At 40.1% G+C, this 18,695-nt stretch overlaps 1 protein-coding gene and 1 long non-coding RNA gene across 6 annotated transcripts in view; one reads left to right on the top strand and one right to left on the bottom strand.

Moving 5' to 3' along the window:
- The window catches only part of LOC138751227 (uncharacterized), a 95,638-nt gene that overhangs the window by 3,122 nt on the left and 73,821 nt on the right, over nt 1-18,695 (bottom strand). The window contains exons 2-3 of the long non-coding RNA XR_011349771.1: nt 17,673-17,937; nt 17,473-17,570 (exon numbers count right to left, since the gene is read on the bottom strand). This is a non-coding gene — a long non-coding RNA (uncharacterized lncRNA). The remainder of the gene's footprint in view (nt 1-17,472; nt 17,571-17,672; nt 17,938-18,695) is intronic.
- efhb (EF-hand domain family, member B) overlaps nt 1-18,695 on the top strand; it is a 101,178-nt gene that overhangs the window by 34,698 nt on the left and 47,785 nt on the right. For all 5 annotated transcript variants that reach the window (XM_069913216.1, XM_069913227.1, XM_069913217.1 and 2 more), the window contains 4 exons: nt 48-228; nt 7,012-7,122; nt 8,744-8,873; nt 9,151-9,234. In XM_069913216.1, the coding sequence (XP_069769317.1) occupies nt 48-228; nt 7,012-7,122; nt 8,744-8,873; nt 9,151-9,234 (506 nt within the window). The remainder of the gene's footprint in view (nt 1-47; nt 229-7,011; nt 7,123-8,743; nt 8,874-9,150; nt 9,235-18,695) is intronic.

Here is an 18,695-nt window from a genome sequence, read left to right as displayed (position 1 = left end):
GAATTTAAGCATACTGTTGCATTTTTTAATGTTGCTTTGTCATTTAGGTTGCGTCATTGATAAATCCTCCAATTAGGACACGGGTTCAGCACATATTCTCAGACAAAATTACTGCAGCTTATCCGAGCCATCGGCGAGCTCCACTGGGAAAGTCTCATGATCAAACAGCAGGATTACCCAAAGGATTGAACATATATAATACCACATTTGGGAAAAGAGTAATAAAAGGTGCTAATATTACAAATAAATACAACAATAATGATAAGCTAAAATATTTTGTGTATCAGTAAACATCTGAGGTGAAGGCCAAGGATTCTATTTAAAGGAGTTGCATGAGCAGAGACTTGCATGTATGCTCTTAAAATGCATATTGGATCCTTTGCTTTTTAATCAGTATTATAGTTTGCAGAATCAAGAGTGCGAACCTCTGATAGGTTCCAGATGGGCATTGTGACCGATGCTATCAGCAGATTGAGAAAGAATAACACGTCGCTGGATTGGATGCAGAGTCAGGTTATAGGAATAGAACTGGGTAAAAACTGGATACATCATATTTTTCATGATTTTTAAACCACTATTTGAAAATAGACTGGATGCAGATTCTATGCATCTTTCATAACTTTGATTCAAAGTCAAATAAATACTGGAGGTGAAAAATAATTGTGGTGCTTTGGAAAGAGCAGAGGAATGGGACAAATTGGATAATATTTTAAATGAACTGGCTCAGGTACTAGTTGAATCGAGAAAGAAAGATGGCAGGTGCTGGAACTTTGAGCAATGAGAAATTGAAGGAACTCAGCTGATCAGGCAGTGTCCATGGGTAGAAATGGTGAATCAATGTTTTGGCTCAGGACCCTTTCTCAAAATAAGTTGAATAGCCTGCACTGTTTGACCCTACTGCCCTGAATCATGTAGGTAGCCTAGAATTTGGATGTGGGTTTACTTCTTTTCTCATTTACTTGAGAAAACACTTTTTATTTACACACCTCACTAGTTTAGAAGTGGGTAATGAGGTGAATTTGTTTCTTTTTTTTTTAAATGGAGAGATAACCGTGAGATATTGCATTTATTTCCAGCAACAACCTGACAGGAACAAGGGCACGTTACTCAGTCTTTCCTCTGCTTCAGACAGATTTATGTTGTTTTTTTGTGAAGTTCAGCCATTCACTCTCATTGAGTTGGATAAAGACATAATGGAATCAAATATAATGGGTTTAGGCAATAAGGTGACCAGACCAAGAACAGATCTGCTATTATGTTCATCAACAGAGAGACTGAGGGATCATATTTCTTAAGGGATTTCAATTCCTTGTGCTTTTACTGATTGTGCTGTTCTGCATCATCCAAATCATTCCTTTTTTTAAAAACTTTATTTAAGATTTTATAACATGAATTACATATAGGATTACATTAAAAAAAAGAATAAAATAATAAAATTACAATACAGTATCAGTAATCTAAATAAACTATACCCTCCCCAATAATTATTACACATTAATAACCCAACTCAAATTAGTCCAACCCCCCCTTTCCCCCCAAAATAGAGTGAAGAATTAATAAAGTTAATAATATATGTGAGAAAAAAACCCACTTACAAAAAAAACAAAAACATAACCGATTAAAATACTAACAAAAAGAAAAGTAATTAATACTAAGATATCAGACTTAAAAAACATATTTAAATCAAACTTAAATGCATATATTTAACAAACGGAGTTAAGATGAAACATATATTTAACTCAAACTTAATATAAAAAATTAGTAAAGTTAGTAACATTATCTATCAAAAATTCTTAAACAATAATCAATTCTTAAAAAAAAATTGTAGCATGAAAAAAAAGATGAAAAAAAAACTTTCTCTATAGAGATAAACCTTCACCAAATATCAACTAACTTCACATCTATCATCATATTAGTCACATAAACCACCATCTTAAAACAAAATTCAAACCTCATTAAGCATTGTACAATTCAATTTTAGTACTCTTCCACCATTTTTCCCTTTTACTCTTGAATAGTTATCCAATAATCCAACTCATTCCTGTTGTAATAATCAGTCTAGCTTTGTCAATTGCTTCTATTGTCATTCACTGATACCTGAGGGAACCTTAATAACCCACGCAGTTTCGGAAGTAACTTTTTGCTCTTCGGCTTTTGGTTTTTGTGGGATGTATGTATCCCTCGCAAAGTTTGTATTTGAATCTCTACCCTAATTTTCCTTGAAATGAGGTATTTGCAGAGGATGGTTAAGAATCTGATCACAGCTTTCTTTCATTAAAGGATTGGTAAACTACCACTAATATCATTGTCCTTCTATTCAAGGTTAGAAGGATGACAACTTTACTAACAATACAGTTATAAAGTTTTATAATTAAATATAGGAGACTTGCAAAAATAGATCCAATTTTGCTAGTGAATAGCAATGAGTGGTCCAACTACCAAAATAATTTCACTGTGATCCTTTGAAGTAGCTTCAATTTTTAAGTGGATACTCAAGACACAGCAGATGCTGGAAATGGAGCAAAAATCAAACATCTGGATAAACTCAGCAGGTCAGACAACATCTCTGGGGAGTGTGGGTGGGTGGGGGGGGGGAATATAAGGAATGGTTGACTTTTTCAGTTAAGACCTGGCATTAGGAGTGAGAGTAGAGATGGAGGATAATCAGCAATAAAACACAAAAGAGAAGTAAAACCAGTACAAAGAGAAGAGGACGAGAGTTGAGAAAATGGGTGCTAGGAATAGGTGGACTGAGGAGGACTGAAGGATGATGGGCAGATAGAGGTGGGCAATGGGTGGTGTTGGGGAACAGAGGTAGCCAGATGATAGGTTGAAGCAGACAAGGAGAAAAAAAGATCAGGTGGAGCCATATGGGGAGTGGGCAGGGTGAAGCTCCTGGAGGTTGATAAGCAGGTTCATAAAGGCACCCAGTGTCTGAATCTGACAAATAAAACAGGTGAAGCTTAATTCTTTCTAGTTACAGGGCTGACACCAGGTAATTGGAAGATTCTGCCTGTTGGTTAAGAAAGGAGCAAGTGAGAAACTGAGTAGTTACAGGCCAGATACTATAATATTTGAGTGGAAATATTATTGGAATCCATTGTAAAAGACAGTATTTTAAAATAAACTAATTAATCAGGGATTTATTAAGGAATGTTCCCATCTGACTAACAATGTTTTAAGAAGGTAACAAGCAAGATGGATGAGAGAATTATATTTTATACAATCCATATGGATGTTTACAAAGCTTTTTGACATGATCCCTCATAGGATGCTAGTCAATAAAAAGTAAAAGCCCATGGGATCTAAGGGAAAGTGGCAAACTAAATCTCAAATTGTTTCCATTGCAAAGAAAAACAAAAGATAATGCTTCACAGGTATTTTTATAACTGGAATGCCACTAAGTGAATTTTCTGAGAGCTTTGTATTTGGTCTTTAACTTTAAAAAAATATTTTATTTATAAATTTTAAATCGTGTAACATTATTTATAATATATTCATACAGATATTTAAAAAATGAATAAAATTCCCCCAACCTCCCTCATCCACCCCACTAACACCCTCCCTCCTCTCCCTTTGACCTAGAAAGAAAGGAGATCATCACTTAAAAACAATAATCAACTTTTTAGCTATGGAAACCGAGACACCTCCGGAGTGGGTTGAGAGATTAAATCTTCAAATCAAGAATTTTTAAATATGGACTCCATACTTTTACACAAAAAATTATATTTATCTCTCAAATTATACATGATCTTTTCTAAAGGAATACAGGACTTCATTTCAGTGTGCCATTTTTGCATTCCTAAAATTAAATCAGATTTCCAAGTAATAGCCGAACATTTTTTTAAAATGGCCAAAGCTAAACATAAAAATTTAATTTGGTACATAGACAGTCTTGGTCCTAAAGCAATTGACTAAATAACCCTTAGTACAAACATCATTGGATCAAACGGTAGACTCGCTTTTAATACTTGCTCCAAAACCAACTTGTATCCAAAACATTTTTGTCTATCTTCCTGTTTAAGTCAAGTTCCCATTTCATTCTTGATTTATCAATATTCAACTTAGGCATTTTATTTTGTAATAACTTGTACATCTCAGAAATAAACTTATTTGTTTCTTCCTTAGTAAGCAACAATTCCAAAGCAGATTGTCTAGGTAATTTTAAACTATGACCTAATTTTCCCAATAAAATTTTTAACCTGATAGTACCAAAAAAAGGTATTACTAGGAACTTGAAATTTCTCCTTCATTCTATTAAAGGATACAAATCTCCCTGCTTCAAAACAATCTTCAACTTTTAAAATCCTCAATTGATTCCATATCTTTAAAAACTGATTATTAACAGCAAAAGGAAAAATTTAATTTTGATTATGGGGGAATTTTCGCTGAAATCTTTCCTTTTCCACCTATCTCATAATCAATTTTATTCTATATTTCAATTAAATGTTTCAAAATTGGTGGATCCTTACCAATTAAAATTTTTAAATTCCATTTATAAATAAATTCTGACATCGACTTCTCATCAATTTTATTCACCCAAATAAAATAAATTTAATACATTTCAATTTACAGTTTTATAGTAATTCTGAAATTGTGGAAGTTATAAACCACCTAATTCAAATTTCTAAGTTAAGTTTTCCAAAGGTACCTTATTAATTTTTCCCTTTCCATAAAAATGACCTTACAATTGAATTAAGATCTTATATATAAAAAATAAAATAAAATTTTGGGGTACTAAACAAGGAATAGATTGAAAAAGATATTGAATCCTTGAAAAATATTCATTTTAATACAATTCACTCTGCCTATTAAGGTAATAGGTAAGTCATTCCATCTATTTAAATCATCTTTAATTTTATTAAATAATGGAACATAATTTAACTTTAACATATTATCTAAATTTCTAACAATTCTAAAACCTAAATATTTAATCGGATCATAATCTCCTTCTACTAATGGCATAACTTAATCTTTATCTCATTTAATTTTATAATCAGGAATTTCCCCATAATCTTAAAGAAATTGAAGAATTTTAAGGATCTGTTATATAAATAAATACATAATCTGCAAACAAACTAATTTTATACTTCTCGTTATTCACTTTAATTCCTTTAAAGCTAAAATATTGTCTTATTGACTGTGCTAATAGTTCAATTGCTCAAACAAATAATGCAGGAGCTAAAGGACAACCTTGTTCAGCCGATCTAGTTAATGAAAAAGAAGAAATTTGTCCTTTTGTAACTATTCTAGCCAAAGAATTTCTATTTAAAGCTTTAATCCAATATTGGTCCAAATTGAAATTTTTGCAAAACCTTAAATAAATAATTCCATTCTAATCTGTCAAAATCCTTTTCAGCATCTAACGATACAACTAATGAGAACTATGAACTAAATTAATTAATTTAGCTATATTATCAGCAGAATATCTTTTTTAAATAAATCTGGATTGCTCTAAATGAACCAACTCAGTTTGTGTTCTAGATTTTCTTTTGCAACCATCTTTTAAGACCTCGAGAAGAATTTAAAAGTTATTCAATACTTTAACATTAAAAAAAAAAGTCAAGTATTAATTAATTCTGCCAGGAGAGGCGTTTTCCAAGTCTTCTCTCTATGCCATCACGGCATGCCCCCTGGTCTTTAACTTTTTGAAATATACAGTATTTAGGCCTAAATATGGGGAACATGATCATTTGAGGATGACTCAGACTGGTTATGCAATTGACAGTCAGGAAGTAAACTTTGGACAGCATAATTTGGCAATTTATTTTTTTTAAAAAAGCACATAATCACTATTATAAATCTAGAGATGTGTGAGGAAACTCACTTGAGACAGTGAGTGGAACAAGTCAAGCCAAAAAATGGTGAGTGGGGGATATTAAATAATGTGGATGGACCTTGGTGAACATGCTCATATGTTCTTAATGAGGCCAGTATGAGACCCCACCTGTCTGCCTTTGGCCTATTATTCCTCTCAACCTTTTTTCCCCACTCACTTATCACCTTCAGTCATCCATTACTAACCACAGTTATTAACCTCTCCTATCCTTGTATCGGTCTAATTTTTTCTTAAAATGTCACAATAGTACCTGTGGATACCGATTTCTTCTACTCCAGGCAAAAAACGATCTGCGTTCCTTGATCTATTCTTCCCTTGATTTTTGTCCACCTCAATGAGATGCTTTCCTTCATGAGCTGAGCCACGGAATATAACATCAGGGTTATAGTAGAATTGCATGCAATGCTAATTAGGCCACAGCCTGTGTATTGAATACACATGGTCAGGTCTGGTGGGATTGGTTTGTAGGTGTTAGGAATGCAGTAGTGTGTAGGCTTGGAATGGACACAGTGGATAAATGATTCCGGCCACACATCTTGTTATCTTTCAGATAAGGAATGGTGGTGGAGGAACTTGGCATTGAGAAAAATGAGGTTGTCCTCGGGAGAAGATTAAGGAGTAATGTCCTTTTGACTAATATTAAGCCCCAATGTTGTGTAAGTGGCCGATGCCAAGGATACACAAATTAACGTGCAAAAGCACTGGACAATACTATGCGTGCGCAGTGGTCGCCAAGTATATGAAATGTGTATGAACAGTTGAAGAACCATGATTACAGGACTGTGTAACAGAGTTGGAAAATGGGTTTAACCTAACGTCCATTTTTGACGACCAAGGACATGACTGTTCAAATGAATGACCTCATACCTTAGATTTGAGTTCAGTGATTCTTAACCAGACCATATTAAGTAATCTATCTGACCTGAGCACAGAGATCTCACAAATCATTATTAAAAAGCAGCATCTTCAGAAAATTGGTTGGACTTCTAATGATGTATAGAAGCTCGAGTCTATCTTGAGGCAGGATGAATTCATATGTGTGGGTGGGTGTAATATTTTGACTTTGGTAGCATTCATTTTGGTAGCTGCACCATGTTAAATGTTTAATTTAAATTTTGATAATTATTAATTGTAATGTTGATCAAAAATCAATATTGAAATATTTACTTCAGATATCACAGCTGGTGAGCTTGTCAACCCCCCAAAGACTCGACAACAAGTTTATGACGAATCGCAAAGTGGACATTCATTATATATTGTAACACATAATGATTACAACGTTGGTAAGGAAACATGACATGTATATGTAAATTAAACTGAATTTTTATTTACATACTATAATGTAGGTTCTACATGAAAAAGGGTTACAATTGAAATGAGAAGTGGCATAAAGTCTGGATTTGGTAGTAATCAGAGGAGCAATTTTTATATGGGCCAAAGAGTCTGTTTATGTCCTTCATGACTCCATGATTCTTTGATCAATTCTCATTTGGGTTCTTCTTCAAGCATCCAGTGGAGGCGATTATGTAGTGACCAACCAGAGACCTCATTGGCCCTATTTTCATGTGGTTGCAGATTCCATTATGCCATGTTCATGAGCAGTAGAGGAGATGGTTCCTTTCTGAAGATGGGAACTGCGTGTGCCAGGTCAATATGAAGGGTCTACAGCAATGCCTTTAATAAAAAGGAGCTAAGAGTTTAGGGAATGAAGAAGTATCATCTTCCAGATATTGGTGTATGTTGAACTGTTATTAATAAGTACATACAATACAGAAATATCTCAGGAATGTTTATATGTGTATCGATGAGATAATAATGAGATATTTGGGGCATTGCTTGGCTTGCTCTAAAGTCCAAGTACAGTGTCAGAATTTTGAAGGGTTGAGTTCATCTTCAACTTGCTCAGGGATCTGAATGGAATCTAGAGCTCATTTGTCCAATGTGGAGGAGCTAGTTGTCTTCATTTCATATAGATAGGCACAACTGTATGATGACTAAGTCCTCACTCCTTTTGCAGTATATCCAGAAGTCATTCAGCAACTTAAATACAGGAGTGGATGCTTACATTGAAATCAGAAAATAGCACTTTAGAAATGAACAAGATTTTGAGAATGTCTGTTCAGTCTAGAAATACACCCTATAACAGATCACACAGATTCTTGCTGTGTTATTCTTTGGACTTCTCTGGTTCCTCAGGGTGACAGCATTAGGCCTCCCTCAACTCCCTCCAACAGTGCCTGTCAGCAAGACAGCCCAGACTACCATTCATGGTGAGAGGATTTAGATTGAACTGGTTCTTTTAGGTCAAAGACTTCTTGAGGAGTTCCTTATGGACATCACTGCCAGCAACCTTCCACAACTGGGTAAGTAGGACATAGGATGGTACATGCCACCAAATATCTGGAGACTCATTCAGGTCTTTGCTAGAGGACATCAACAGATAAGTCCAGACAGCTGATCTACTGAATGCAAATACATGTTGCATGGTAAATGATGAAATATGTTGTTGCATAGCTCTCATTACATAATTAGGCATAGTTCCAGGATAATGCAAGTATTATTGCAAGTAGATCTTGTTACCAGCCAAGTCATTTGCTAGTTTGGCATGGTGGTTTCAAAATCAAGGGCACTTGAGATTGTTGGAGCATTAAGGTATAATTCTTTATTCACAACTTTTTTAAAACCAGATTAAACTATTTAATGAAAACTTTAACTCAAAAATAATCAATCTGAACCAAACAGGTCAATATGCATTTAAAAAAAAAAAAATTATCAACATGGGTGGAAAGGCTGGGTCATGTTGACTGGTGTTCTTAACAATAACACAAAAAATTGTAATGGTAAATGTAATGGAGCAAGAATAAGGGATTCCAGTATTTAAACTCATTTGAACTATTTTCACAGGGGAACCGGTGGATAGAAAATATGATTGGTCAAGAATTAGCAAAGAAAGTACATTTGGAGTAGAGACTCCTTTTTACAATGATGGAAGAATGGCTGCAAAATCACTGCACTGGTTAACTGAAGTGCAACAGTAAGTATTCATTACAAGACTGATTGCGATGAAATCCAGCTTCTTCTTCACTGAAACATGAACCCCCAAACCACCCCTGACAAATTAAATATTGCTGCTGGCTGTGTGAACAGACTGCTTTATTACTTTAATGGCAGGCTTCCTTGGACTGAGGCAGAAATATGGAATTCTAAATTTTAGTAATGCGTTCATAAATTGTTGCCTCACAGCTCATGATATTGCTTAAATATTATTATTATTAAACATTAATTTTAATGTTCAATTCTTTTCAATATAGGCAAAAGTCTGCAAAGGTCATATCAAAAAAAATTGATGACTTCAGAGAAAAAACTCACCATCAAGTTGGAAAAGGTCTTGATCCGTAAGTCAAAATTAGGTATTTGAGAAATGGACTGATGGATCCTCTGCAAAAACAAGTAAAAGCCAAGAAATATATCTGCACCTCCATGCAGCATTGCAGTCTATGGTATCTGCATCAATTTTGTTAGAGGCTTCTTATCAGTCAAATTTTATTGCATGTGACCAAGGCACCATGAGCCATTGAACAGACTTTATATTTCTGAATCAACAAGCTCACTTGTTAAGTGTATAAAGAAACCCAGTGTAACAGTTGGAAGGAGCACACTTGCTCCAAAACAACCAGCTTGCCTTCCCCATCAGGAACCTCCATCTGTAGCAGAGTTTGTGTATCTAAGGATGGCCTCATCAAATGCCTTGGAACGTGAGTGGAAGTAGGTCATCTTTGATTCCAAGGGATAGAAGACTAAAACGTAGCTGAAGATTAAGAGGACACAAATAATATTGTTGATTAAAGATGAATTTATTTCCTAGTATATTATTCATCAGTTGTGCTTCATTAGTCCTTAATTCATTCAAATTCAAGTTTATTGTCTCACATTCCATGATGTTTTGTGAGCAGCCTAGTAGATATCCCATAGAAAGGGGCAGGGTGGTGGTGAAGAGAGTGCAATTAGGATAGAATGAGTACTTTTGGTGAAATGGCTTCTTTTTCAAGGCAGCTAGATTTATAGAGTAAAAACACAAATGCTGGAGAAGCTCAGTAGGTCAATCAGTGTCCTTTATGTAGCAAAGGTAAAGATACATAATTGACATTTCCAGCTTGAGCCCATAACCGGCGTTTCAGGCTTGAACCCTACAGGTGGGGAGCAGTGAAAATTCCTTACAGATGGGGAGCAGCGAGGGGGAATCCCTTGCAGATGGGGAGCAGCGAGGGGGAATCCCTTGCAGATGGCGAGCAGCGAGGGGGAATCCCTTGCAGATGGCGAGCAGCGAGGGGGAATCCCTTGCAGATGGCGAGCAGCGAGGGGGAATCCCTTGCAGATGGCGAGCAGCGAGGGGGAATCCCTTGCAGATGGCGAGCAGCGAGGGGGAATCCCTTGCAGATGGCGAGCAGCGAGGGGGAATCCCTTGCAGATGGCGAGCAGCGAGGGGGAATCCCTTGCAGATGGCGAGCAGCGAGGGGGAATCCCTTGCAGATGGCGAGCAGCGAGGGGGAATCCCTTGCAGATGGCGAGCAGCGAGGGGGAATCCCTTGCAGATGGCGAGCAGCGAGGGGGAATCCCTTGCAGATGGCGAGCAGCGAGGGGGAATCCCTTGCAGATGGCGAGCAGCGAGGGGGAATCCCTTGCAGATGGCGAGCAGCGAGGGGGAATCCCTTGCAGATGGCGAGCAGCGAGGGGGAATCCCTTGCAGATGGCGAGCAGCGAGGGGGAATCCCTTGCAGATGGCGAGCAGCGAGGGGGAATCCCTTGCAGATGGCGAGCAGCGAGGGGGAATCCCTTGCAGATGGCGAGCAGCGAGGGGGAATCCCTTGCAGATGGCGAGCAGCGAGGGGGAATCCCTTGCAGATGGCGAGCAGCGAGGGGGAATCCCTTGCAGATGGCGAGCAGCGAGGGGGAATCCCTTGCAGATGGCGAGCAGCGAGGGGGAATCCCTTGCAGATGGCGAGCAGCGAGGGGGAATCCCTTGCAGATGGCGAGCAGCGAGGGGGAATCCCTTGCAGATGGCGAGCAGCGAGGGGGAATCCCTTGCAGATGGCGAGCAGCGAGGGGGAATCCCTTGCAGATGGCGAGCAGCGAGGGGGAATCCCTTGCAGATGGCGAGCAGCGAGGGGGAATCCCTTGCAGATGGCGAGCAGCGAGGGGGAATCCCTTGCAGATGGCGAGCAGCGAGGGGGAATCCCTTGCAGATGGCGAGCAGCGAGGGGGAATCCCTTGCAGATGGCGAGCAGCGAGGGGGAATCCCTTGCAGATGGCGAGCAGCGAGGGGGAATCCCTTGCAGAGTTGATGGAGAAGAGGTGGGTGTCTTTGATAGGTTGAGTCATATTCACAATGCTCTGAATTTTCTTTTGATCTCAGGTGTAGCAGTTCCCATACCACTCAGTAATGTACCCTGATAGCATGCTTTTAATGGCGCATTTGTAGAAATTGTTAAGGACTGCTGGTGACATGCCAAGTTTTCTTCAGCTTCTACAGAAGAGGTGCTGGTGCACTTCATTATCCATTACATTGATGTGGGTGGACCAGGACAAGTCACTAGAGATGTTGTGCCTCAGGAACTTTGAAGCTATCTATTCTTTCCACCTTATCATATTAATGCAGAGTGGATAGTTAGCTCCACCCCACCTCTGAAATACATTAACTATTTCTCTTGCTGATATTGAGGGAGAGGTTGTTGTCCGGCCACCAAGCACAAGTCCCTCTATCTCCCTGCTGTAGTCAGCTTCATCATTGTGAGAGATCCTGCCGATGATGGAGTTGTCATCAACAAATTTATAGAGTTGAAACTGTTTTTGGCCTTGTCATAGGTGTACAGGCGTGTGTAATAGAGACTGAGTATACAGACTTGTAGTATCCCATTGTTGAGGATGATCATGGAGGAGGTGTTGTAACCAGTCCTCACTTATTGTGGCCTGTGGGTGCAGTGAACTGGGATTCACTAGAAGCATCCTGTACTGACGACTGGTCCCACCTCCTAGCTCCTCCCCCAGGGGCCCTTATATAACCTTGGTTTCCTGCCTAAACTCTGAACCCCTCTGAAGTCTGTTCATGAACTCCACCTGTGTTGTAAGCTAATAAAAGTGTTAGTTCTCCCTCCAGTTGAGTGTGAGTTTTTATCTACACTACAACTTTATTAGCTTACAAACAAGAATGGAGGTGTTGCTCAAGCCCAGTATGCTGTTAATAGACCCCCAGTCCCCCAATGTGGCTGAGGAGTTCACATATTGGCTAGACTGCTTCTAGGCCTACCTGAATGCGACCAGGGAGATCTTCCATACAGACGAGCTCTAGAGGTTGGTGCTCAACTCAAGGGTAGGGATAAAAGGATATGCAGTCATCCGAGACTACCCAATATATGAGGCCACCATTGAAGCGCTGAAGGCCCACTACATGAAGGCCAGAACAAGGTCCTAGCGAGGCACTGGCTAGCCCTATGCTGCCAACGGCCCAGAGAGTTGATTGATGACTACTTGCTGGATCTGTAGAAGCTGGCTAAGAAGTGCAGGCATGAGGCTGCTTTAGGCCGCGAGCGGGAAGATGAACAGATCCGGGACACCCTAGTCCGCTCGAGGTACATGAAGCAGTGACTGCTCGAGTCAGGAAGGAGGAACCTCACTGGCAATGTCGAGCTGGCCAAATCACTGGAACAGACCAGTCTTGAAAACTATGACCTGGAGGTCAGCGAACACATGCTCTCGGGTGAGCACCTCCAAGGACCAGGAGCTCCTGCTATGACATCCCCTGCTCTAACAGCTGCTGCTTCCTGAGCCTGGGAGTGCTTTTTCTGTGGCAAGGGACAGCATCCCCGTGCCTGCTGCCCAGCCAAAATCTTGGCGTGCTCCAGCTGTGGGAAGAAGGGACATTGGGCGAGGGTGTGCCACATGAAGAGAGGTCCGGAGAAGTCCATGGCCTGCGCTCCTGGATCTGATTCCAGCCCCAAGCCATCTGTGCCGGATTCATCCAAGATCACCTGCTGCGCAAATCTCCACCTACGGAAAAGGCCGTGAAAAGGCTTGGCCACCATCTTGTAGCAGCCTGATTTTTGAATTCGGCGCCATCATCATCATCGTCATCAGAGGAGGAAGGAGGGTGGCCATCTTGCCATTCTACAAGGTCGGAACCATCTTACCTGCATAGGTTGACTCAGGATGGAGGGGGCCACTCAAGTGAAGAACACAGCATCTACGATGACCTGGTATTCGCTGTTCCTCGACCAGAATAGACCTCACCAGCTCAACAACTCTATGGTGAAGGTAAATGGACATCTGACCAAGTGCCTGATTGACCCAGGCTCCACAGAAAGTTTCATAGACTCTCAGACAGTGCAAAAATATAACTTAAAAATGTACCCCTCTAATTACTAAATCTTCCTAGCATCTCAGTCCCATTTGGCATGGGTACAGAAACATTGTATAGTTCATCTGTCGTTTGAAGGGGGGAATTTTGTAAATTTCACCTGTACATTTTAGATGAATTGTGTGCTCCAGTATTGTTGGGTCTGGACTTAAAAGGTATGACCTTGGAAGTTTTCTGGTCCCCTTCTCCTGGTAATGGTTCAGAAGGAAGGGTCCTCAAAACCAGAATCCACTTGCAGCCTCTCCATGCTGAACTTAAAGTTCACACATCTGTCTGCCGACTGTAAGCCTATCGTCACCAAGAGCAGGATGTACAGCATGGCAGACGGAGTTCATAAAGACCAAGACCAGTGCCTGCTGGAGGAAGGAATCATTGAACCCAGCACCAGCCCATGGAGAGCGCAAGTGGTGGTAGTAAAAGGTTAATGATTGACTATAGCCAAACAATTAACAGATACAAACTCTTAGACGAATACCCCCTTCCTCGCATTTCGGATGTGATGAATGATATCGCGTAGTATTGGGTCTATTCGTCCATCGACCTGAAAGCTGCCTATCACCAGCTGCCAATCTGTTCCGAGCACTGCCCGTACATGGCATTTGAGGCTAACAGTCGACTCTATCTGTTCAGGAGGGTTCCTTTCAGTATTACCAATGGGGGTCTCTATTTTTCAGTGGCAGATGGACAGGATGGTGGATGAGTACAGGTTGAAGGCTACCTTCCCCTACCTCAACAATGTCACCATTTGTGACCACACTGTGGAAGACCATGATGCCAATCTCCAGAGTTTTCTCCATGCAGTGAGACCCCTGAATCTCACCTACAATTCTGACAAATGTGTATTCAGGACTACACGACTGGCTATCCTTGGCTATGTGGTGGAGAATGGCATAATTGGCCCTGTTAGAGATTCCCCTTCCCGGAACCACAAATCCACAAATGCTTTGAGGAGATGCCAGGGGTTTTTCTCATATTACATCCAGTGGGTCCCTCAATATGCTGACAAGTTTCATCCCCTCTTAAAGACCACCACTTTTCCCCCTTTTGGCCGAAGCCCAGATGGCTTTTAACTACCTCTGAAGTTACATTGCGAAAGTCACCATGCATGTGGTAGATGAGAACGTACCTTTCCAAATGGAAAGTGACGCTTCAGATGTAGCCCCGGCCGCTACTCTCAATCTTTGCCTTTTTCTCACGGATGCTTCAAGGCCATGAGCTCAGGAACCCATCTGTGGAAAAGAAGGCTCAGGCCATTGTAGAAGCTGTAAGGCACTGGAGGCACTACCTGGTTGGTAGAAGATTTATGCTCCTCACAACCAGCACTCTGTCGCATTCATGTTCAGCAACGTTAAGAGGGGAAAAATCAAGAAAGACAAAATTGCTAGGTGGAGGATCGAACTCTCCGCCTACAGTTTTGACACTGCCTACCGGCCAGGGGCCCTTAATGACCCTGCAGATGCCTTGTCCAACGGATGCTATGCCTCCCCACACACCTGTCAACTGCAGGCCATACACGATGAGCTCCCTCATTGAGAGGTCACCTGGATGGCTCATTTTGTCAAGTCCCACAATTTGCCCTACTCAATAGAAGACGTCAGGGAAATGACCAGGTCATGCTAAGTCTGCGCTGAGTGCAAGCCGCACTTTTTTCGTCCTGCAAAAGCGCACCTGAACGGCTCAATGTCAATTTTAAGGAACCTCTCCCCTCCACAAACGGGAACACCTATTTTCTCCCGCTTCCCGTTCGCTATCCCGTGCCAAGACATGTCCGCCTCATCCATTATGAAGGCCCTAGATTCTATTTTCACCCTGTTCGGATATCCTGACTATGTTCATAGCGACCAGGGCTCAACCTTCATGAGCGACGAGCTGTGTCAGTACCTGCTGGTGAAGGGCATCACATCCAGTTACAACCCCCATGGGAATGGGGAGGTTGAAAAAGAGAATGCCATAATCTGGAAGGCTGTCAAACTCACCCTGAAGCAAAGAGGCCTTCCAGACCCACGTTGGCAGGATGTCCTCCCGATCGCACTCCACTCAATTCGTCACTACTCTGCACTGCGACCAATGCTACTCCTCATGAGCTCATGTTTACATTTGCTAGAAGGTCAGCATTGGGGACTACAGTCCTAGCCTGGCTCACTAGTCCTGGTCCGGTCCTTCTCAAGAAGCACATAAGGAGAAGCAACACTGACCCCCTGGTGGAGAGGGTGAAATTGCTCCATGTCACCCCCACTTATGCCTGCATGGAGAACTCTGATGGCAGGGAGGACACAGTCTCCATTAGGGATCTGGCACCTACCGGAACCAAGGATCCATTGCCTTGGGTGCCCCATGAGCTCTTTTTCCCCACCCCCGCCCAGAATCTCAGGGGACCTGGTTCAGGAAGAGAGTGAACCCCCTCTTTTGTCGAACTGGAGCCCCAGCCACTACCCTTCCATCATAGGTGGACCAGGAGACTCAAGAAGCTCAAGGCCCCCCGGTGCTAAAGTGCTCTACCAGGATCTGCAGACCCCTGGACCACCTGAATCTGTAAGTAGTATTGTAAATATTTCTCTTCAGTGTCTATTGCTGGCTTCTGATCCTTGTTCTCTTCATCCACAGACCATTAATTCTGAAGGAAGGGGTGAATGTAGTGAACTGGGATTCATGGGAAGTGTCCGGTACTGATAACTGGTCCTGGCTCCTCCCTAGGGGCCCATAAATAACCCTGGTTTCCTGCCTAAACTCTGAACCCCTCTGAAGCCTGTTCATGAACCCTACCTGTGTTTTAAGCTAATAAAAGCATTAGTTTTCCCTCCAGTCGAGTGTGAGCTTTTATCTGTGCTACAGTGGGATAGAAAGCTGTGGATCTAATTGCAGAGAGGGGTGCTGAGATCAAGATCATAGCTTGGAGATTAGTTTGCTTGGTACTATTGCATTATTGCTTTAGATCTGCACATTTTCCGTTAACTTGGAATATAGTTTAAATTGTTTCAATTTCTGTTGCATATTGTTTATTGTCTGTTTATTATTTTTCCATATTTTATTTCCAGTCAAATCAAATTCTTGTGGCTTGACCTTTATCCTGTTTGCTAATTTCACAACTATTGTCTAATTATTGTATAGTATCATAGAACATTACACCACAGCACAGACCCTTTGGCCCACAATGTTGTGCCAACCTACATATACCTAACAAAAAAAAATGAAACCCTCTATTTTTCTTTCTTCCATGTGCCTGTATGAGAGTGTCTTAAATGCCCCTACTGTTCCAGCCTTCACCACCCCTGGCAATGCATTCCAGGCACCCACTATATTGTCTTTTTAAAAAAAAAAACAAAGTAACTTACCCCTCATGTCTTCCCTAAACTTTCCTCCCTTCACTTTGCACTGATGTCCTCTGGTTTTTGCTACTCCTGCCCTGGGAAAAAGTTGCTGGCCGTCTACCTTATCTATGCCTCTTATACTCTTGTAGACCTATTAAGCGACCTCTCATCCTCCTTTGTTCCAAAGAAAAACCACTATCTCTGCTAACTTTGCTTCATAATATGTATTTTTCAATCCAGGCCATATCCTGTAAATCTCCTTTTCATCCTCTCCATTAGCTTCCATATCCTTCCTATAATCAGGTGACCAGAACTAAGCACAATATTCCCCTGATTTTAATTATGGTGCCTGCTCTTGTTCATAACTGATTATTAAGTTGGGTTGTTATCCTTTTCTTTTTAGCCTTCTTGCAGAGGGTTAGAAAGGATTTTTCGGCACATTGTAGAAATTCCATTCCTTTATTCACTGTATTCCTCTCTTATGGCCAATTAATTTCAAGATATAGAACTTACCCATGATTATTATTCCATGTCCATTACTCATTTCCCTAATTTTAAAGGTATCTTCTTTCTGCTACTAGGTTTCCTTTGGACTCATTGGGTCTTTATTTCTAATTTATTTATCCCCAATTCAATTATTTATCCCCAATTGACCTGCATTCAATTTTTGTTTAAGGCTTAGTACCACTTACTATTTTTCCATTTTTAGTTGGGCTTGGTGGTGACAAAGCAATTAAACCACTAGACTCATAATCTGAAAGGCTGGACCAACAATCAAGAGTCCTATAATAAAAATTATGGAATTTAAATTCAGTAAATAATCTGGCCTTAAAAATAAATCCTAGATTTTACCAATTACCAAAGCCACAGGATTATTGTAAAAACTCTTAGTGATGGAAATCCGCCATTCTTACCCAGACTGACTCCGATGAGATTCCTTCATCATCAATGTGGTTTACTTGTAAAATAACTTTGGAGCAATTGGGGATGGACAATAAATGCTGTCCAACTCCTGAAAAATGAATAAAATATATTACATTTTTAATCTTTATTTTTCTGCATCCATGTTTTAATAATATCTATTGTTTCTTCATCTTAAGAATGTACTACTTACTTTAATTATGTTTGCTCTACACTTTGTTCACAGACCAGGTTGAATAATATCTTAAAACAAGTCTTTTCCCATTAGTTTAACTCTTGTATCTGGAATATTTCTGTCTTCCTCAGTTTTGTATGCCTTCTTACTGTTTGGTTTATCTTTTATCTTGTTCTATTTCTTATAGATCCTGCTGAGTTCCTCGAGCATTTTGTGTATTGTTCTAGTTTTCAAACATCTGTGATCTCTCTTGTTTATCACTGCTGGAACAAGTGGAACTTTTCTAGGAAACAATAGATGGTGTCATAGATATTGCTCAGATCCCAAAACAGAAGCATGTTGGTCATTTTTTTCTTTGAACTAAATGATGCAGAAATATTTTAATTTGCTGTAAATTGAAGGTATTTGTCACTTATAAGCAATATCAACCAATTTATGGAACTTGATGTTTTAAAATGCACAAAATATACACAATCCACAATTAGCAGATATTAACATTTCACTTATTTTCTCCACTAGCAATTTTATATCCCTGTTTTCTGTTCTGACATGCATTATGGATTATCAAGTGCTACATAACTGAAGGGGATCACTTCTTTGTAATTCATTTGTTAATCTAGTGTGCAATTAACAAAAGTTAGAGTTAAAGGCAGGTTTGAATATACCATGCATTTGTGCAAAGATCCTGGTCTAATTAGTACAAGGTGATACTTGTAAACGTATGACATGTATGAGGATATAAACTAGAGATAACTTTTATGGGAATATGAATGGCCCAAAGGAAAAAGAGGCAATGTATTTGAATAAAATTTGGAATGGTTGATATCCAAGTTTTGCCCATGACATGTAAATAGATGGGAGAGCATGTTTCAATGAGGATATATGGAATCTGCAACAGCATATAGATGGGTTGATTGAATGGGCAAGGACTTGGCAAAATGAATTTCATGTTGGAAAGTATGATGTCATTAAGATGAATCTAAAGGCAGATTTAACTAAGTGGTAAAACCTTGCAGATAAATGAAGTACAGAGGATCATGG

Source organism: Narcine bancroftii, chromosome 1 (assembly GCF_036971445.1).
Source record: "Narcine bancroftii isolate sNarBan1 chromosome 1, sNarBan1.hap1, whole genome shotgun sequence".
In the NCBI taxonomy this organism is placed as follows: Eukaryota; Metazoa; Chordata; class Chondrichthyes; order Torpediniformes; family Narcinidae; genus Narcine; species Narcine bancroftii.
The sequence above is the reverse complement of the archived record's forward strand: the minus strand, read 5'-3'. Positions and strand labels throughout refer to the sequence as shown.